The sequence below is a fragment of the Neopelma chrysocephalum genome, unplaced genomic scaffold, assembly GCF_003984885.1.
Source record: "Neopelma chrysocephalum unplaced genomic scaffold, ASM398488v2 Primary Assembly neopelma1_44, whole genome shotgun sequence".
Lineage (NCBI taxonomy): Eukaryota > Metazoa > Chordata > Aves > Passeriformes > Pipridae > Neopelma > Neopelma chrysocephalum.
In genome coordinates this window covers 26,475,587-26,497,452 of record NW_020897703.1, presented here as the reverse complement: position 1 = coordinate 26,497,452, position 21,866 = coordinate 26,475,587, and the positions used below count along the sequence as shown (strand labels likewise).

The 21,866-nt window shown below is 37.7% G+C and overlaps 1 protein-coding gene across 1 annotated transcript in view; it reads right to left on the bottom strand.

Annotated features, from left to right (window-relative positions):
* Window positions 1-342: 342 nt before the first annotated feature.
* CCDC93 (coiled-coil domain containing 93) overlaps window positions 343-21,866 on the bottom strand; it is a 40,159-nt gene continuing 18,635 nt past the window's right edge. The window contains exons 12-23 of the mRNA XM_027679082.1: window positions 19,676-19,792; window positions 15,422-15,484; window positions 15,156-15,229; window positions 14,520-14,601; window positions 13,207-13,278; window positions 11,682-11,753; window positions 11,309-11,417; window positions 8,103-8,185; window positions 5,076-5,113; window positions 3,619-3,703; window positions 2,724-2,837; window positions 343-1,522 (exon numbers count right to left, since the gene is read on the bottom strand). Coding sequence (XP_027534883.1) covers window positions 1,469-1,522; window positions 2,724-2,837; window positions 3,619-3,703; window positions 5,076-5,113; window positions 8,103-8,185; window positions 11,309-11,417; window positions 11,682-11,753; window positions 13,207-13,278; window positions 14,520-14,601; window positions 15,156-15,229; window positions 15,422-15,484; window positions 19,676-19,792 — 963 coding nt within the window. The 3' untranslated portion in view covers window positions 343-1,468. The remainder of the gene's footprint in view (window positions 1,523-2,723; window positions 2,838-3,618; window positions 3,704-5,075; window positions 5,114-8,102; window positions 8,186-11,308; window positions 11,418-11,681; window positions 11,754-13,206; window positions 13,279-14,519; window positions 14,602-15,155; window positions 15,230-15,421; window positions 15,485-19,675; window positions 19,793-21,866) is intronic.

The following is a 21,866-nucleotide window of genomic DNA, read 5'->3' as shown; positions in this document are numbered from 1 at the left end:
TTTCCTTCTTTGAAGGAAATGCTGAATATAAATTTTTCCTTCTTTGAAGGGACTTGGAATCTGATTTTGCCTTCCTTTCTCACTAGCCCTGGGCAGACTGACTTTTTGAACAGATACAAGAGCAGCGGCCTGTGTCTGTTCAGTCCCTGACTTGTGTGGGAGAGCAAGGTACCAGCTGGCTCAGTAGAAAGGTTTCCTTTATGTTTGTGCTGAAGGAACAAGATGTCACAAAACCAGCATCTCATTTCACTATTGACACAATTCATCTTTTAAGGCACTTGTAACTTGAGAGCCTGGTAAAGCTCCTAAGGCAAGTTCCACCTTAAAGACACGATAGCAGAATGTCACTGGATTCCAAACATCCTTTATTTTATATTTGCTGCCATAGAAAGTAATTGAACAGCACTGTCATCAGGGTCATTGGGAAAAAGGAACATGGATTTCTTCTCCTGAAGATGTGATGTACATTAAGAAGTCAGTCCAAAATCCTGGTGTTAAGTACAAAAAGCAACTGTTTGAATTATAAAATACTGTATATACAGATATAAAAATGTTTCAGAAAGTGTCCCACAAAGTGTCTAAACTTTCAAGATCAAATCTTCAGCAGGGTAAGTAGGTTGTTGTCTTCAAAGGTGAGCATCAGTTCATTTGAGCACAATGTCTCAATCTTTATCTTCCTATATTACAGGTGATAGACTGATTTTCATCCCAACCAGGGATAACATGGTAGTCCTAGTGATTAAGGTGTTTTTTCCTGGAGCTATTAATTTAACAAGCATACTCTCTATATATAAAAATGAAATTTCAAAGAAATTTATACAACAGCTAGATTTTATAAAAATATAGATCTATAATTTTACACCAGGAATTATCCAAGGTAGGTCTCCATTTTCTTATGTCTTAACCATTAGAAATTTTTATCCTTTGGAATCCTATCTATGGCTAGACTGTAAATTAAAGTAATGTGAAGTTATTAGGTGGTGAAGTGAGTTTCAAGAATCTCATTCTGTGGGGTTTTTTTGGGTCAAAATTAACAAACTACTGCATTCTGCAGTGCTCATCTTGTGGATCTGGACATATTACACAGTACATATCTACTTATTCCAGAATCTTGACCTAATTCAGTGTTAAAACCCAAATAAAAACCATCTCCACTGTTCTTACTGTGGAAAAAAAACCCAAACAAACCCAAACTCAAATAAATAAAATTGGACAGTATTTCTATTTTGCTGTACTGTGTTAACTCTTTACTGTGTAGTGGAGGCAATAATGAATAATACAGCCATGTGATGAGGGACTGTAAACTGAACACATACTGGAAAAAACAGACTTTTACAGCTGTGTGTATATATTTTTTTTTATATATATATCTATATATATACATCTACATTGCAGTTATAACTGTCACCTCACAAAAGAGATTCAATGGACTGAACAATCTTCCATAAATTTCCCTAGCTGGAGTTCTTCAGGAAGAACTGGCTTTCAGCTTGGACAGCAGCATTTCATTCTTACGGCATTCCTGTGAACAGAAAGCAAACATAGGAGGAGGTAGTTGCTCTTTACTAGTTGTATCTCCACATCAACAAAATCAAACGCTTTTTTTTGTTTTGAAGGATCTCCAAAATCCAAAATCCAAAATCTGGAGTGAGTGATGAGCTGTAGATAATTCCTATTCATCCATAATGTTATTCCAATGGTTATACCCATTAAACTTAAATGTGCAAGCCAAAAGGAACACTGCTTGACCATTCATCTAAAGTTGTAACAAGTAGCTAAAGCAAATCCAGCTTTTTACTTATAAATGGAATAAATTTGAAACGGAGTTTACTTGTAGGTGATCCGGAACTTCACAGGACAGTTTGCAAAAAAGTCAGTGTTCAGGGAACAATTCTAGGTCAAGAAATGTATTTATGTAAGTACATGCCACCTGTGTTCAGTTTAACTTCATTTATTTTTAAGGGCAGCAAGGTTGAGAAGAAGTTCCATCATGTGGCAATGGAAAAAAAATGGGTTAAAAATTAAATAAAGAAACCTCCACCTAAGTTCTGCAACAAGGATGTAAAATTCTGTATGTCAAACAAGCAGCTGAACAGTCCCTGTCATTCTCCCAGAGCACATTGTCTGAAACAGGAAGGAACTGTCTCAGAACAAAGCAGGACAAATTACAGAAAGATGTTTTTCCTCCAACATCTGAAGCCAAATGACAATTTTGCCTGGCAGCACTCCTTTGTCATTCATTCTCATGGAGACAAGAATTAACAGAAGTACAAGATGATTAAAAGCTTGGGAAAGGCTGAATCAATGAAGTGTTAAACGGTGCTTTCACAGTCCTTAGACAACAAGGCTGGTTCCCAAAGGTATTTATAACTACCAAGAGTCTGCACTTCCTCCTTATTCACACACATTCCCTCAACCGTCTTTGCTCCAGCAAGTAACTGCTCATAAGTCTTCAAGAAATTCCACTCAGAAACCTAAATATGCATCTTGCTTGATAACAAATTATCCTCCCTGTAACATGGAGGAATGCCAATCTAGCAGTGAAAGAGGAATTGCCAGAATCAAGGGTCCAAGATTCACATGGAGATAACCACCAGGATACATCAGGAACATGGTGTGATAAGCATCATGGCAGGAAATCTCATATATATATTAGTGCACAAATCAAGTCAAAACGGGTCACTGAACACTTGAGAGTTTTACATCAGCAAAAGTGCTCTTACCTCTTTAAATTCTTTCACTGTTTTGAAGTAAAGCCTCTGTTTCTCTAGAAGCTCTAAGTATTCATCGTTCAACTGGTCTCTTCGCATTTTGTTTTCTTGCTTCTTCTTTTCCATCTGTTGGTGTGTAGGAAGGATAAGAGATCATACACTGTGTATGGAATACACACACAGAAATCCTGCATAAGAACAACTATCTATAAAACACAGTGGGAGACAGATGCCCCATAAATGATACCTAGAAACCTAATGCTGAAGCCCCAGTAGCAGTGGCACTACAGGCGGCATTTGGAAAGCGGCAAAATAGCCCCCAATGTTAGCAGAACAGTTTTATCTTCTCTGAACCTGTCCTCACCCACAAACCCTTTCACTTGCTATGTGGACACAACACACTCAGCAGCAAAGCTCAGCCATTTCTCAAACAGGTTAAAAACCCCATCTGAGTGGATTCAACAGGTGAGGGCTGCAACTAAGACAAGGGATGGTTGGTGCAGCACTCTGAGGTGCTGCTGACCCTCTTCAGCAGCAGAGAGCAGCTCCCATGAGCTCCAGCTGCCTGAGGTGCAGCTCTGACTGCACCCATACAATCCAGGTGGAGGAGCTCTCCCTGAGTTCAGTGACATTCAGCTGTCTCAAGCATTTAAATCACTACACTGCCAGTAACCAAGTTATGGGGTATAAGCTTCCTGTCAGGTGTTATAACACCTCTGTTCTACTCTATTCATTGAGATTTAGTGGTGAGAAGCTTCTTATCAATGTGAAAAGAGATAATACTTGTTAGCTGCTTGCTTTATTTGCACCTTACATAATGGATCTCTCCATGCACAGTTATTATCCAAGAGGCTTTGATGAAATAACTCCCAGATTCTAGCAAAGAAAAGTGAGAGGAATCTCAGACCTTCATTCGATTCTGTTTGATGCCTTCTACAATCTGCTCCATCTGCCGTAGAAACTGCTCACGAGAACCAGAAGATGCCATTGCTCTGGAAAGAAAAAAATGTAACAACTGACAGGGATGTGAAGCACTGTGTCTCAGCTACAAGCTCAATGTACAAAGTGTCTTGTACATTTAGCCACATCCAAGAATTCTCATTGCTTAGTGTTCTGTGTAAAAATTCATCTTTGTAATCAGTGATTTCAGTAACAGTGCAGCTCTTCAGCTGCTATAAGCTACCAAAGAGAGGGGAACAGACACTGCCAGAGCTCATCACAAGTGTTGTCCCTCTCAGTTCCTTGTTCTCATGTGCTGTACAGAAATAAATTGCAAATAACTAAATAAAAGCATAAATTTTTAAGAAAAACCGCTGTTATGAATGTTAAGAAAGTTAGTAAAGGTCTAGGAGTTCAGAAAATATTCACTAAGCAATTTCAGGCCCTAACAGGGAAAGTCTAGACATCATTTTAGACTTTAACATATCTTAAACAGAGCAAGAAAAAATAAACCAAGGAAAATGCAATCACCCCTGCACAGATCCCCAAAAAGCCCCCAGTCCAAAGCCCAGCTGTCAATTACAATATTGGTTTCTATTGTCCGGACAAAAGAATCTCATCACTGAGCAAAACAGATCTACAATCCCTGCTTCAAAGGAAAACATCTGAAATAGTAAATTCCTGGGTTTTGTTGTAATTATTGTGTTGGATAACATAATAGAAAAACAAAAAAAAATAATTCTGATCAAATACAGAAGGTCACAAGTGTATAGAAGAAAGTAAAGAGATAATTACTCTAAAAAAAAAGCTTAGAATTTCATAACAGAATTATAAAAAGATATAATAGGAAGAATTGCTTAGAACTACTAAATGGCCATCTCCTCCCCCATGACTCTCCTGAACTGAACTGCTGTGACAAAAATTCCTAATGGGCTTTTGTTTCTGAAATCAAAAAGATCCAGAGAAAAATAAACATTGGCTGCATCACAGACTGATATTTGACCATGAACTTCCAAGGGAACCATGATTTTACATAAGGACTTCACATTATATCAAAACCTTTAAATATAGAGTTGTTTTAAAATAAACATGTCTGAAATATGTCCCAGTCTGATGGTTTGTACATAATGTAATAACCACAACTTCACAAAATGGAGGAAAAGATTTAAATTAATGCCAGGAAAATTATGACGGAATTTCCACATCTAAAGACTCAGATATTAAAAACATATGTTGGCTATAAAAGTTTGGGGAATCACAGACTTGGAATTACCTAACTGGCTTAATCAGAATTAATGAACTATTTTATAAACCAGTTTATGATTATGAAACTTCTAACAAATTTTAATCTCTGTAACTGATGCCCACTCCCATTCTTCCATCCAATTCTTTGCCACTATAAAGAGATAAAGGACCGTTACTTACTGATGGAAGTTGTCATGAATAGAATTTAGTAAGTTAACCTGTGAATTAGAAAATCAAAAAAAGATGAAAATATACATTTGTCTTTTCTGGTATGAGTTCTCACAGACAATAAGATGAAATTTAGCTCAAAAAATTGACTATAGAGATACTGCCCTGAAAAGCAGCCAGCTGTATGAAAATCACCATAAGCTTTCTTTCAGGACAAAACACACGATTCTTGTGTTTAGTAAAATCTATTTCAGTGGTGGAATCACAGAAAGCAGAAGTCGGTCTTGGATCACAACTGAGATTTTTAATTTCACTGACACTCAATGATACCACTGAGAATTTTCTAGCACGATGACTTCTCAAACTAAATCCATATGGTAAAATAGCCTGTACACATGTCCAAAATGTGTTGAAACTTGACATTAAAATACTTTACAGGTACTGGCCCACTGTTCAACAGTGACTGTGCACAAGCACATCACAAATAAACAAAAAAAACCTCCACTTTTGCCTCTGAGACTGGAACCAACAATGTATTGTGATGAAATATCTCCACACAATCCTGTGAAGACTCACCAAGCAGTGCAGGCACAGCAGGTGAATTCCTGCCCTGCTTTCATCATGCAGATGAGTTTTACAGGTTTCTGAACAGCATCATTACTTGCTTTGCTTATATGTACTTTACAGGATGCTAGAAGATGAACTTGCAAAAGGTACAGAATGGCATTTCACTAACATTGCACTGACTCAAGACAAAAATAGCAATTTATAACAGCATCACAGGACTATTTTGTTGCTTGGTATAAACTCCCCCAACTAATTAAACTATATTCAATATATCCCATGTAACCACCTTTGATTTTTGTCTTGTTTTTTATGTATTGCTGAGAGTATTAAAATTCAGCAACTAGCAATTAATGTGATCCTTTCTCTTGGCTTTGAATATATCTTGCAAGTCTCCTGTGGTTCAGCCTTCCAAGCAGTTTCTCCTTTTGATGAGTGTTTGAAGTGTTCTGCATTAAACAAACCCAAGCACAGTAAACAGAATCACCGGCCCCTCTGCTGTGGAAAGCTGAACTCATCTCTCCCAAATTTAAAACCTTCCACCTGGATGAGACAGCAATAAGCACATGCATGGCAGAATCTGCAGGTGTTCCTGGCCTTCCCTTGGAAAATTCAAACAAACAAATTCTGAACAGACTCCAGAGCAGCCAAGATGCTTAAGAATTCCTGTTATTTACAGGAAAGAAACTGTTGCATGACTCATCATATCAATGATCAAATCAATATTTGCCAAATCCACATCCCTGCCTCAAGACTCATCCAGTAAGTGTGTGTTTGAGAATGTAATTACAGTTTATACCACAAAGCATTCACGTCATGAAAAGTAACACTGCACAGCAGTACTGCACAACCACTGCAGAGGAAGATGTGATCTGTTACATTACAGTGAAATCAGCCTGCACCCCAAAATTGAAAGACATTATGAAAAAAAAAGTTCAAAAAGCATTTAAAAAATCTTTCACAAAATAATGATGAAAACATGAACCATGATCACAGAGACCATTCATGTCAGAACTAAAACCTCCATAGCCAAAATTCAACTTCAGAGTAATTCCTGCTATTGCTATTTTAAAGCAATGATGTTCAGTGTGTTTTATGAAAGGGTTGGTTTGGGAAGGAGAAAAGAAAAAAAAAACCAGGAATAAGACAAAGTGTAAGTATATTCCAGAAATCTTTGTGAGGCACAGATGCCAAAGGCATCTTTAGTACATTACTAGACAATATTTAATTGCTGAAACCTCGGTTCTCATATTAAAAGCGACTCAAGGAAATCTCAGTGATATTATACATTTAACTAAGTTAAGATGGCATCAGAAGAACATTCAGAATTCTCCCTGTGAAACCCCAAAAAGGCACTGATTTATTTTGACAAGAGTATTTCCAATTTATATATCAGTGAAATAAATCTGCTCTGTATTCTGTTGCCTGTTGTTTATGTGCCCATTTCAAAAACAATCTTGGCATGCTTTCAAAATTTGCAGGCTTGCCCTCAAAATAAAAAAAAAAAAAAATCTGTATTAAACTCTAACCTAGGGGAGAAGCAAAAGTAATATAAATTCTATAGCTGCTATTTACTGTAGTTTTTTAAGTCTGGTATATGACTTTTCTGAATGGAAAAAAATGAAAATTACCCAATAGGTAGATTAGAATCATCTACTTAAGGGAAGGAAATGGTTGCTTATGATCTTTGAAACCAGAGATACAGTGTCTTTACACAGTCAAAAATTTGACCACTGCTTGTATGTCAAACTAAACAAATATATCTAAGTAATGCAAAACTCACTAATCTTTCTTATTTCATCAGAATAAACAGAAAAGCCTGAAGTATCAAAACATTTTAAAAGTAAAGTCATAATTTTTATCAACTCTTGACAACTCCTATTTCTCCATCTTTACTGAAATCAGATGTTTTGTCATTGCCAAAAAAGAAAGCTGAAATCACTCACTAAAGTTATGCCTAACAAAGAGGTGAACTCTGTATAGCTGGGAGAGACTAAAACCAAGTTGCTTCCATGAAAACTACTGTTCTGATACAGTAAAATCACCAGTGGCTTCAGTGCAGGCAGGCTCAGACCCTGAGAACTAACTCTGATGTTGCTGACAGCAGCTGGAATTTGCTCTCCAAAGTTATTTCCTGGAGCATTGGTTCATAATAAAAGATATTGACAAAAAAGAGAAAAATAGGGCAATTTGGACCTGTGATAACATGACAGAGATATTTGCTAATCAAATGTTACTCACGTTTTGTGAACACAGCAAGTGGTTTAAACGTGGTGTACTAACATCAATTCTCTTACAACACGGACCATTTCCCCTCCAAGATTAGAAATATTCCTATGAATCAGTTGTTCCATTTTTATTTACAAAGACTGGTAACTCTGCTATGACAGGACTGAATATGGTGAAAGCCAAGTAAAAACTTTTTATCTCCTTCTCCACAGATGGAATATTTAGAAAACAGTAATAACTTCTTACCTCCTTTTCCAAATATACTTTCTTATCATCCAGTGTATTATAAAGAGTAAAAAACTGCTTCGTTTCTTTGTGAGTTGCTGAGACTGCAAACAAAAAAAAAGGAGTAGAATAATAAAAGAACATGAGGCAAAATGGAATCTGTAAAAATACTTCATAGGCTTTATATAACATGCTTTCCACTATCAATAATGGAACACAGTCTTTAATACACTTTGGAAGGATATTCCCTCTGAATGTAAATCTCAGTAGGGTTTCCAGCTATCATCTTTTATAAGGACAAAACAACTCAGTGTCTAAATTAAGCCCCAAATGCTGACAGTCCTTTATGGCAACATATGTTGGCACCATCAGCCTGTCCATCCTTTCTTCCCCAGCTTTACCCTTACACCACACAGGCTCCTGTGCTGCTCACAGTGGCCCTGGCACAGCTGTGGTGTTGGAGAGGCACAGGCTGGGCAGGGACAGACAGACAATCTGATAGTACTGTGTGGGAATAAAGTGCATAAGACTATATATTTCCAGCTGCACAGGTGCAAGATGACCAACAAAGCTTTTTCTGTTTCAAAGCCTTTTTTATCTTCTTAGAATCTATTCATGGTGATAGAATTAAATAATACTTTCTGGTTTAGGTGTTTATAGCAGATGTTGGTCAGAGCTTGGTGGGGAAGGTAAGGCTCAGCCATGCCTTCCCTTTGGGCCTACAAGATGATGCCTGATACTCAAATCTGCTGAGTGCTCTTCTTTTCTTCAATGCCTAAGGAAACCCAAGATATTTGTGATTTCCAAGGAAAGAGTTCAACACAGAAAGACAGTCAGCAGAAATCATTAATATATTAAGTACTGTCTAGAAACCAGAACCTGGAAAAAAATGCATGGGTTAAAAAAGATAAACCTTGGTGAAATCATGCTCATTACATCACACTCTAAAGGCTAACCAACTGCCATCTTTAAATAATACCTTTATGGAACTAATACACTTGGCTAAGCTTTTCAATAGAACCATTTACAGACAGCATGACCTCCTTCCCATAGTACAACCTCACTGAACTTCCAAAGTTTTTTAAAAAAGTTCCAGCCTTTGATTTGTACCATCCTCTTCTCCAGATGAAGCTCAAGAGCAACCCACAACCCAAAGTTGTATATCTTAGTGACACAAGTTCAGCAGTGGCTACTTCTGCAGTAGGAGATGCTTGGGACCAAAGAGCTTTGTCAGTGTCACAGTACAAATGTGACATGTTCTGCTCATGCCACAGCCTTGAGGAACACACTGAGTACCAGGAGCCTGGAAACACTGAGGAAATCAGGAAAGCCTGGCACAGGTTTGAAAGCAAATTAGTAAGGGCTGTTCAGTATGTTCCACAAAGATTTTCCAAAAAGTAAAATCATGCTGCAGCATGAAAATCTGCAGGAACACAGGCAACAGGCTTGTGTGGTCTCTTAGTTCGTCTGGGTTTTGCAGAACTGCTGCCAAATGGAAGAGGCTTTTCCCAAACTACTTCCTTCATGCAGCTCTTTCTGTTCTTGCAGCAGCTCAGGTAGTCCAGATTTTTTATGGATTCCATGTACCAGCTGAGAAAACCTTTCAAGATTTCCACTGGGCAGAAAGTTGTACCAAGTTATGGAGCCTTATGGGCACACACTAGAACCTGTGTAAGGTACGACAGACAAAGAAGAAGAGGAAGAAAGAGCCAATTGGCTCACGGATTCACTTGAAGCCTCAGCTTAATGTTTTCAATGGAAGAGGCTCTGTTAGGTAAAAAATAAAGCACTGAATATTGTAACTGAAAAGCATTCTAGTAGAAAAATCACAAAATCACTAAGGTTGGAAGTCATCACTGAAGGTTCTTGTCCAACACCCCTTGGATCAAGGTTCAAAAAATCAACTCTGAAGGTCATCTGAATCTGGCTAAATGAAAAGCCTCTACATACCTCTAAAACTACCACAATTCACAGAAAGACTGGCTAGAGATTGTCAGCTCACTTTTCCAGAAGCTTAGCCTGTACGACACAAGTTCCCAACTACGACTGAGCACTCTGTTATCCTGAGTTACTACACATTGTACTATAGAAAACAGTCCCATAAAATTCAAAGCATCTTAGATCTACACGCAAGCTGCACAAGTCTCTTTGATTCCAATCTTTCTGTACTTCCTATATAAATGAAGCTCAATCATCTGAGCAGGTGGATGCTCTGACTAGAGACTGTTTGAATTAATGCAAGACAACAAAGTTCTTTGTAGCTGGACCTGATTAAATGAACTGCATGGCACACAAAAGAGGGGGGAAGAAGTACTGGATTTTTACTCACATCTCTTCCATGTATTGAGTTAGACAACAACATGGAAGACAGCACATGACTGTGTCACTAGAGATGCCTCACCAGGGCAAAGAATCTGGATCACAGTTAGATAACCAGACTGGAACTGCTTAACCCTCAAGAGCTTGGTTCACACACATATTTAATAAACGCAGAATATCTTTAAAACATTAGCTAGTTCTTTTTGGTAGAGACTTAGTTTATGCTAATATACAAGCTCATTAAATATACACCAGTAAGCACATTGGTCTGTTATCAGTTTAATGAACAATTCTGAAATTTGATTCCATTTGCATGTTCCATACCATCCATGCACAGCAAACACACTCCTATCCAAAAATTCAACTGAGCACATTTCCCAATTTTATAACTTCAGATCATAGAAGCTAAAGACAATTTGTATTCTCTTTCTACCAAGATACTGCAGGATTTTACTAATCAAAAATGAAAAAAAACCAGTCCCTTCAAGAGACTGCCTTTTCTTTGTAGTTCTTGACACAGTTTGGTTCAGAACCAGATATTTCACTTCAATGAAAATAACGAATGGTAAAGCAAATTAATTAAACATGACTCAAACTTACAGCAATCTCATTTGTCAATGGTAAATTAAGGACTTTCTAAACACACTGGTCATTAACCTAAATGATAGAACCTGCTGCAGACAAAATTTACTCCAGCGATCTTGTGCACTGAGTTTCACCCTCAGGAAAATTCTTAAAGCCCAGCTTATAAAACCTTGAAAATATGGTGTAGAACATGAATACCAAAAGACCCCTAAAATACCATAAAATTAATAAGTGTTGTTGTTACATGCTATATGCTCAAAATGCAACTGCCCTCCTTTCAGGGCTTTAGCCTTCAGCAGGATGTTCCTGCTTGATATACATACCCTGACTGTAAAGTTCAATAAATCTCTTCTGATACTGTGTGAGCTCTGCTCGGCTGGGTACTTCATCAATCTTGCGCTGTAAAATGGCTATTTCTCTGTTTCTTCGTGCCTGAATAGAAAGTTAGGAGGGGAGAAAACAAAGCCTCTTCTTGTTCTCTTCTTAAAATGGATGAAGCCCACCCCCCCAGCAATACTTTGTTACTAAATAATTTATTTTAAAAAAGAAAAGCATTGGCTGAGGATCAATTTTTTTTTGTAATGGACTTGTGGCAGAAGAACTTGTTAAAATTAGAACAAAGAGAAGTATTAGAAGTTACAAGAGAAGAAAAATGTCAACAATTTCATACAAGTAAATTCACAAAGAGTTACTCACCAGTAACAGCCGGATCTTTTGAAGTTTCTCTTTCTCAGCTTGGTACTGCTGTTCTATGATCTTATTTGGCTCCTAGAATTTGAGAACCCAAAGCAATTGTGTATTACAGTAGCATATAAGAGCTGTAGTGCAAAAATAGGCAGACTGGGTTTGTTTTCTGTTTTTCTCTATCTTCCATTTAACAGTGCCCATAATGACATCACCATTTGTTGTTTTAGTTGTTTTTTTAACAATAATTCATAATCTGTATTAAAAACCTGACACATCTACTGTAAGCAAGTGCATTTAGCTAGCTTTTAACTTTTGATATTTTAGTTTAAGATTTGTCAATAGTATTTGCACTACTTTCCAAGAGTCACACTTTAAATATGAATCGGCAGATTGTTCATACCCTTTGTCTGAGTGTTTATACTTTGATTCAGTGGTGGGTTTAAAAATAAACAAGGCATCAGGAGAGAACATAAATCCTCTGACACATATTCAGTATTTCCTGGATTGTGGACTTCAAGGTAACTTTTTCTTGTTAAAAAATTTAAGGTTTAGGTTTACTTTTTAATTTTTTCATGCTGTGTTCAGAAGGACAGCAGCATCACAGAACTTCTGATCTACCTCATCTCAGAGGTATGAATGTATCAAATGTTTACCCACTGAAAATACAAGTCATTCAAGCTTTTCCTTTTCTGTTCATTCATTATTCATTGCCATCACTCTGGATGCACTTGCGTTAAAGCCTAACTTCTGACAGCTGCTCACGCCAGGCAATGTACCGAGCCACTGAAAACTCCTGCTTTCATCCTTCAAATAAACCCACTTCTAAGAAAAAAACAACCAAGCCAAACATGCTTTCTGAGGAAGAGCTGTTTCTGTCAGAGGTATGCACAGCTCTTATATATAATGGCCCATCTTCGCGAGCGAAGATTTGGGGAAAGGTCTTTTACCTTTCCAGCCTGCGCAATGGATTTTTTAGGTGAGACACAGCCTGCGCTGAACTGAGCCCACTCTTTAATCCTAAGGTTCATCTGCCGGGGCCAAGCAAGCTTGGACAAAGGCAGTGAGGTCCTCAGGACGTAGGTTTGTTTAGAGTGTCCTTCTCATAGATGGATGGCCACACAGGGCTAACGACCTCCATCAGGCCTGGAGACCGGGATTTGAACCCGTGGTCGCAGCAGTGAAAGTCCTGCACGCTAACCACTAGGCCACCAGGGGTCTCCAACACCCAGAGATTCTTCTCTGGTACCATACAGAAAGAAGTAATGCACAAAAGAACAAAGATGCACAAAAGCATCACTGAGTAGATCCCCATGGATTCTGCAAGAATAATCAAGAATGCTACAGCTGTTTCCAGAACAGGAATTATTTCTAGGATTATTAGCCTCATCTGTGCCTTTACCAGGGGGATATGGAATTTTTCAGATATTTCAGTAGATACCTGAATGCTTACAAGAATGTCCCAAAAGTCAGAAGGACTTAAACCAACATTTCAAAACAAAAATTGTAAGTAAAAAACTTAGACATTTGCTATTACCTGTTCCTCCCCATCTTCCGCTGCTTCAGCTTTCAAATTCTCAATACTTTGTTGAAGTCTCTCCATTTCTTCCTGTAATACAAACAAAAATTGATGGGGCTTTTAACTGAGACCTATTCTCTTAGCAGGGGAGAGCAGGGATCTTGATAACCCACACTAACAAAACTGCAGAGCTGACCACACATAGTTTAAACAGCATTCCCTGCTTAAGGGTAAGGCATCCATTAATACTTATTAAACTGTCTGCTTTTATCAAACACAGAAACAGATTTATTTTACTTGCAAATACACTAGATCCAGCTAAGACAGCTAATGAGTGACATGGGCAGTGAAGCTGAAGAAGCAAAGCAATATTACAATAGCAGCAGAGTGACATGGGACTATAACATATGGCATTTGTAGAAATGAATGAACCTAAAGTTACTTGCAAGGAAGTTTCCATTACGATCCTTTAGAGCTTTCCAAAGGAGTACGTATGGAGAACATGAGGTTCTTATGCTCCATGTAGGCCTTAGGGCACTATTTGCTTCTTTTCATTCTATTAAATTACATCCACTATTGTTTGAATAGAAGGAAATGAAAACACTTCTCTCTGATCATATTTCTGGGCAGTCCATAAACACAGCAGTAAATAGGAAAGTGAAACAGCAATTAAGCAGTAAAACTGGAACACATTCTGAAAACTGGAATAGCTCCATCTCAGTCTTGTCTCTTTTGGTGGGTTGCTCCACAGATAGGGGCCTTGATGAACACTCCTCTTTGGCACTGTGCCTCTCCTCAGGTCCCTGTTGGCTGCATTATCCAGGAAGAGATGATCCATTTCAGGCTGTGAATAGCACAGGTGGGTGTCTAGTACAGCCCAACTTCAAACTCACATTTTAGTATCCCTGTCAGCCCACCCCAGGTTGCTCTCAGCAGAATGGTGATGAGCAGGAGAAGAGCCAGAAGGGCCACAGCTTTGAGCAGCACAAGGCAGATCTGGTGTCTAGGAACTGCCCTGTATTAAGGACGGCCACATGAACTCAGCTGCCCTGGCAGCCCTCAGGGCAGGGGGCAGGTCCCTCTGGTTAATCCAGTGCCAGCCCTTTTGGTCACAGCCTTGCTGCAGATACAGGAAACTGCCCATAATTCTGCTGCAAATCAAGCTGGTGGCGATATTCAACATCAGCCTGGAACTACCAGAACACAGGGGGTGGGGAGTGCGGGACAGAGGACAGACAGGGACACACACAGCACAACAACAAATGAGGAAGAAGTACAATGCTTATTTACCAAGTTTTAAATTAATCCTTACATAAGACACTGGAACTTACCCTACAATGTGCTTTGAACTCTTGCTCCTGGCTTTTCAGGTTTTCATTCATGGCCACCAGCGCTCGCAGACTCTGTAATATGCTAAATTTGAAGATCCAGTAAACAATATTAGATTTTTAGTTTCTAATTTAAACAGATGGAGAATTAACATATATTAGAACAAGCTTAGTTCTAAGTAAATTTCTAATAAAACCTTGGTAAATTAAAACCCCATATACCACCCTTGATATACCAAGGTCAAAATAAAGATGCAGTATTACACTGAGTATTTTGATGGCTTTACTATGTTTTAACCTCATTACTGTGGAAGTTTTGAGAGACTCCTATTTAATTTATTTGAGATGAAGGCTTCAAATATGAACAAAATAATTCAAGAAGGCCTCAGCTACTTGTCAAATGTGTCTAGGGTTCTTCTGCTTTAAACACCTACAATTATTTTGAACTACAGACTGACACTTTTCATTCTGACTGAACACTATGGTAATGTTTTTCTATCTTTGGAAAGCAAGCTGGAGAATTATTTAATTTTAAAATTTTAGTTATTTGTGTAGGTTGATAAAGGAAGAAACACTGAATGATTCATTTTAAAGTCATTATTTTTCAGAATTTCAAAGGTCATAAAGGAAGAAACTTACCTAGAATCTGCCTGGGCTTCTATTGTTTCTAAGGCTGCCAATTCCTTGTCCAGCTTTTCACTGTAACTCTTAACCTAAGGGTTGCAATTAATAAAAAACTGAAATACACTTCCACACATGAGTCATGCTACTTAGCTTTACCACACCATGGGATTAGTGAGTTAAGCTGGCAAATACCTTCACCACTTAATACATTCCTTCACACACAGAACTTCTTAAAAATATTTCAGCTACAATAAGCACACAGGAAAACAAACAAAGATTACCTCAGCTAATGTCTTTTTTGCTTCGGTACATTTTGCCTGCAGATCAGTACATTTAGCTTGCAACTGTTATGAAAGAGAAAGAAAAGATTTTGATTCTATATTCACACTAATTACACCTGTAATGCAGAACAGCAATATCTGAGCTGTTCGTGACTGCCTCTTAAACAACAGGCCAACCATCACAGACACTGTCTTTTCTTGTCAGCCACTCCGAGAGCATTTGATTGCAAGAATTCTGACTGAATATTTAATTAATGACAGCAACATTTACCACGTGACCTTCTAGATAAAGTCCCAGAATAAACAACAGATTTTACAAAATATGTGGCAACAGAATGGTAACTTATTGCACAGAACTCTGCGAAATTACTCAAACTTATTTAGCCTGGTTATACCGGCCTAGTTTCACACCAGGCTAAGAAGAGAGTCCCATTTTGTACTTCTCCAAATAAGTCAGGGCATGCCACATGTCCATACCAAATAAGCAAGCTGGTTTATGGTTTTCCTTTGTGTAACTATGGAAAGTCTAACAAGAAGGCAGTTAGCAAAATGCCAGTGGATATTTCACTTGTAATAATTTACAGAGGCTAATTTTAGAAGAGCATCCTTCTTTAAAGTCCTTATGATTTAAGATAACATTGCCAATAGTAACAACAAAAATGGGACATGGGTTACAAAAGTGGAGCAGAAGTGAGCAAACAAAAACCACACATGTAACTCTGTTTCACTTCCCTTCATGTTAGTTTAGTTTGCTGTTCACAACACAGAGCTGTGATTTAATGCTCCACTCATTCCTTTCCAAAGCCTAATTTATATTAAAAAAAACCCTTTTTCATTGTTTTTCATAACTTTTCACCAATAATTCACCAATAGACTGGATTCTAATTAATTGAAAAAATGTTAAGCCTGCAGTCCACATCTCATGAAAACTGACATAAAGATTAAAGAGCTATCTGTTATGAGAAATCTTGCCAAAACTTACTACACTATTGAAGCCAGAACTTCATAAACATTTTTAAAAAGGTGGGGTCTTGACCGTCACTGGTTTCAAACACTGCCTTTGGCAAGTAGTAAGAGAAATTCAGCCAGGAAATTTTTACTTTACTAAAGTGATAAAAGGATTACATTTGGCCAACAGCTGTCAGTACATTTTTTCCCCACATAAAAACAGCACCGAGACTGTTATGTACTGAAAACAAGCCACATAGAATTAAAGGGTCCTCAACTGTTAAAATGGTACGAAAACAGACTTAGGAAATACTTAAGTTTTCCTGTGAATTGTGAAGTTTGTTTGGCAGTTCAAAGCAGATCCGTAATGAAGTAAGAACTCTACCCATTTTGTGTGGCTTACAACCAAGGTTCCTCCTCAACCTAAACTGCTTTCTGCTTCTTAGCAGCACAGGGAAAACAAGCAAATACATTCATTCATATACCAGGGAAACTGGCAAAGGAAATTGCGTGCATAAGGCATGAAAACATAATCCCCACAACATATCTAGTTAACAGACATATTCTGTATTACTGATCCAGGAGCCAGACTATGATCAAATTCTCTGGAATATCAGAGTCATCTGCTACAGAGAAAATGCTTTTGAACATTTCAGTCATTGAGGTTGCAGACAGACTTTGATGGATCCTTTCTGCTTTCCAGATCATAACTGCACAACACAGGAGAGCTGCAAAAGCCACCCATGACTGCTGGGCTCACTTACCAGCCTCTCTTACTGCTCAACTAGGCAAGAAAGATCAAGGGAACAGCATGGCTGGAGAGCTGTGCTAGTGCACATTTGCACTTTTTGAAACCTGAGCTAGCTGTCGCAGTTTCCTAATGCCACTCCTCCTCCACAACTGTACCCAGGCTGTCCTCCCCAATATTAAGCCTGAGCTAACTGCCCACAAGGGAATGCAAGGGCAATCCAGTGTTCTAGAAAATACACACCCTCAAACCGAGCATGCCTCCAGTATGACTACAGATGGAGAAAAACTACAGATGGTTGTGAGCTGTTGGACACAACCAAAACCTGCAGATTTGTAATTAGAACTCAATTAAACCTGAGCAAACCTGCCCTCTTTTATAACAGGATAGCGCTACATCATTGCCAATCATGACAACAAAGCTTCTTACCTTGAACAGGTTTGCTCAGAGCAGATGCTGCAAGTGCCTGCATCTGTCTCCATTCTACAATATAAACACACTACATCTCTATGTCCCTTCACATGTATGTGTCCTACAGCCTTTGTCGTTTCAAAGAAGAGTTAAAGTGTGACACAAACGTACCGCAGTGACTTGGGATACACTGAAATTCCAAACATCTCATTCTATAATCTGTGTTTCTACTTCAGAAATTAACTTCAATCCAACATGGGAATCCACCAGGATTTAACTGTCTGTAAGTCCATACTATGATTCTGAAAGCCTGACATTTCAGCCTGTAGTAGTGTCAATGGTAGTGTCAATACTTTTCATACTAACAGCCATCATCCTGATAGGACACCAAAGTTATGTTTGACATAAACAGACATGGAAAATTCATATTACCAAAATGTTAAAAGAATGTAAACTCAAGTTAAAAAAAAAAAAAAACAAAAACCAAAACACAAACATCCTATATGGACATAGTTTGCATTCAAGATATAGTGAAAATAATAATTGTAGTGTTACTGACAATTAAAAAAATCATATTTCTAACAGATGGGCATGCTAGAGGGCAACATGAACAGATATGCATCAGTTTAAGAAGAACAAAACTAGTTTGGCAAATTCCAGAGAAAATGCATTCTAATATTGACCAGTCAAAACACTGTCATACTCTACCCTTCAAAATTCTTTTTTTCTGCAAAATAAATCAAGAAGAACCTGCACTGGTTCTTAATAAAGCTTTTTATTAATTTGGAAAAAAAGCAGAGAGAAATAAAGAACAGGATAGGCAATTAGTCTTTCAAATGTTTTGTGCATAGGTTTTATTTCTCCAGTTTTATTTAAACTTAGCGTCACTTGAAAGTTAGTCAGAGACTTCAAAAAATGTTTCACAGCATATGCTTTACTGGAAGGAGATTTAAGCCTTCAATGGATAAATATCCTTTAAATAAAAGACACTATTGCACTGTTAAAGACTATTTTATTCTAATTTTATAAATAAATAAGTGAGTTAAGTCTGTAAGTGGCTGAGCAGGAAGGTTTATAATCCAGTGCTTCCATAGCTATCCCATAGAAGGCAAGGCTTTCTAAGCTACCCTTCTTTTACCTCTATTGTTTGTAGGACAGAACATAACACTGTCTCATACAATGTCTCATACAGACACCTATCTATCAGAGCCCCTGTAACCCCAACACTGAACAGATAAAACCAGTTAAGATGTAAGGTTAAGGCGTTACTGACAAGAGCAGAGCAAAACAAAACAAGAAGCAGATGAAGGCTGCTGAAGCAGTGCTGTACTTGACAGAGCATCACTCACAGAAGTCATCAGCAACTCTTTTTCCTCAAGTACTATTTATTTTTTTGGCAAGCTCTTCCAATTACTGACTCTGATGCAGTATGTTTTCACCAGATTTTGCAAGCTAAAGACGGTGCTGTTTACAGCAGTATGCATAATTAAAAGCAGCATTTCAGTAATGGCATAGCTTTTCCACTTACACTTTTCTGTGTTTAAATGGCAATAGCATAAGTAGGTTGAAATAGAGGAATAATGGAATTCTTGCCTCTATAGATATTAAAAAAAAAAAATCACTCACAAATTCAAGAGCCTTTTCCTCCTAAAAAAAATGCAAAAATGTAAACCAAGTAGTAATTTGCAAAAAAGTCCACAAACAAACCAGCAAAAACCCCACCTTGGTGAGACAAGCTGGCTCATAGGACAGGAAGTGCTAAAAGTAATTTATAATATATTTTAGAGTAACTTCCTAAATTGTTTCTTAAAACTGTGAAAACAGCACATTCAACACTGTAGCTAACAAATCAAACAGTGATACTCCCTCTGTTTTTCTCTGAAAGACACGCGAAAAAAGGAAAAGCATGTTTTGATTAGCTAGCCCCCTCCTCACAGACAGGGCTACACAATTTTTTAATATAAAACCAGCCACACTGTCTTAGTAATAAATGTGCAAGCAAGACATTCAGAGATGCTGAAATGAATGTTCAGCATGACAAATTGCTGGTACAGAAGATAGCTTGCAAATCTTTTTTGGATAGCAACAACTTTGTGATCAACCACATTTATCAGAGTTTTCTTCTTTATTACACACACAATACTTACCTCTTCCAGGAGCTTGGTTTTTTGCAAAATCTGCTTGTTCAGAGATGCTACCTTCCTTCTGTGTTGCTGGGCAGCTCCAAGCCTTTCTGGTCGCTCCTCAGCTGAAAGCTCAGATTGCTAAAATAAACCATAACAACAGCCTTTTGGACCGCACAACATTGTTTTCTGCTTTTTCAGAAGCTCATGAAATACCAAAGTGGGACACATCTATGATATTTCTTATCTAGAACTGCATCCCACTATCCAACAGAAAAAATGACTTACCAATTTATCTCACACTAAGATAAGGAAGTAGCTGAACAATTGAATTATATTCCAAAATTTACAGGTAAAGTAAACTAAAAATAAAGTCAAGTGTCCTGGTACAGGTGGAAAAAAACCCAGTATATTAGAAGACAGACATAATTTTTTTGCATCAACATTACAGTTAAACCTGATAGAGTCTTTAAACAGAAAAAATACAAACATGCTAAAAACCACCTTAAGCCATGATATTTACTGAGCTTGTTGACTTGGAGATGCTCTACACCCCAGTAAGTAGATCCAGGACTTTCAAAGGCCTTGAACAATAGTGTATTTAGATTCTGAAATAGAGGTTTGGATGCATCTTGATGCTGAATGACAACAACATACTCAGTGTGGTAGATAAAACCCACTGAGTGGTAAATGTTTTTTGTGTGTGCACGTGTACTATTGACACCAGTCTTTGAGAACTACTCAATCCAGCCTGCAATGCCAAGGAAGTGTCTCATAAATACATAATTAAGACAGCAATCTGGATCCAGTCTCCTATTCTCTCTGAATAGTGAAAGCAAAGCTGACAGAAACATCCTTTACCAGAAATAACATTTATAATAGAAATTGTATATTGGCAGTAGACAAAAGAATGATTAAAAACCAGTGAGAGCCTGATGTCTAAGGGATTATTTGCCTAGAAATTATTCATAACTTTTCAAAGTCCTCTGTTTCAGTAATTTGCTTCATGCACTCATACTTTTTTCAATTAATCCATTTTGCAATATTTCATTAGAAAACCAGTTAATTTTTAAGTACTTCAGGTGCTAATTTACAGTCTGTCAAAGACTTCAATACTAAGTGCTTTTTGAATAATCACCAAATATTGACAACCGCTACAATGTATAATCACCCAAAATGCTGCAAGAAGTATGACATACTCTTCACTCATATTTGGTCCTGGTTCCACTCTAGGCATACAGGTAAATGGCTTAATTTTAAATGAAAATAAGAGGCAAAATCTGTCTTCCTCTTCACCATTTTCTATATTTTTCAATTTGAAGAGCAGCTTAATGATTTGTTGTACTTTTACATCCACAACACAAAAAGACCAATTCTGACTTCTTAACCCAACAATTCACATACTTTCTCTCTCTGTGTTAGGAAAGGAAAAAATGCCTATAAGCAACACCTCTAACACTGAACTATTCAACAAATACACACCCAGACTTATTTTTCTCATTATTTAGTCATATCACATTCCCTCATCATGTCATGCATTCCAAGATCCCATCCTTCTCACCATACATTCAGCATATCTTATATGCATAACATGCCAATTGAGAAAACTGGAAATGCAAGAGAAAAAAACATGAGCTAAACCAGTCCGAGACTGATGTTTGCAAAAACAGTAAAACCCCATACAGTACAGCTTTGGCACAAAAAAAAAGGTCATGTCTTAGGAAGTGAACTGTTACAGCTTGCTTTTCGAAAATGGGAAATAACCATCACTGTAGTACAGAGGTTCCTGCAGAGAAATCCTTCTGGTCTGCAAATGAAAAAGCCACGGATAAGCCTCATGCAGTCACAGTGGGCTAAGGATCCACTCTGCAGCAACACTATAAAGTTATTGAGGAACTAGGTTCCAAGTTGTGGAGAAAAATCCATCTTTCAGCACAGAAGGAAGAAAGAGCAAATTATAGAAGCTACTTTGCTTTCAACCTTGTTGTTGCCTGGTCTCTCACTACACTGGAGCAGCAGCTGCCTTTTGAACACAGTTTAAGAAAGCTGTATCTGAGCATTAATGTTTCTGACTTTTTAAGATTATCAATTTGCTACTCTATCTCGATATATGAACTTCAATTACACGTGAAAAAAAGGCATACATGGATACATCCTTCAACTTTTCTGTGAACACACATTATCCCCACCACTAACACGTATAGATTCACTTCTG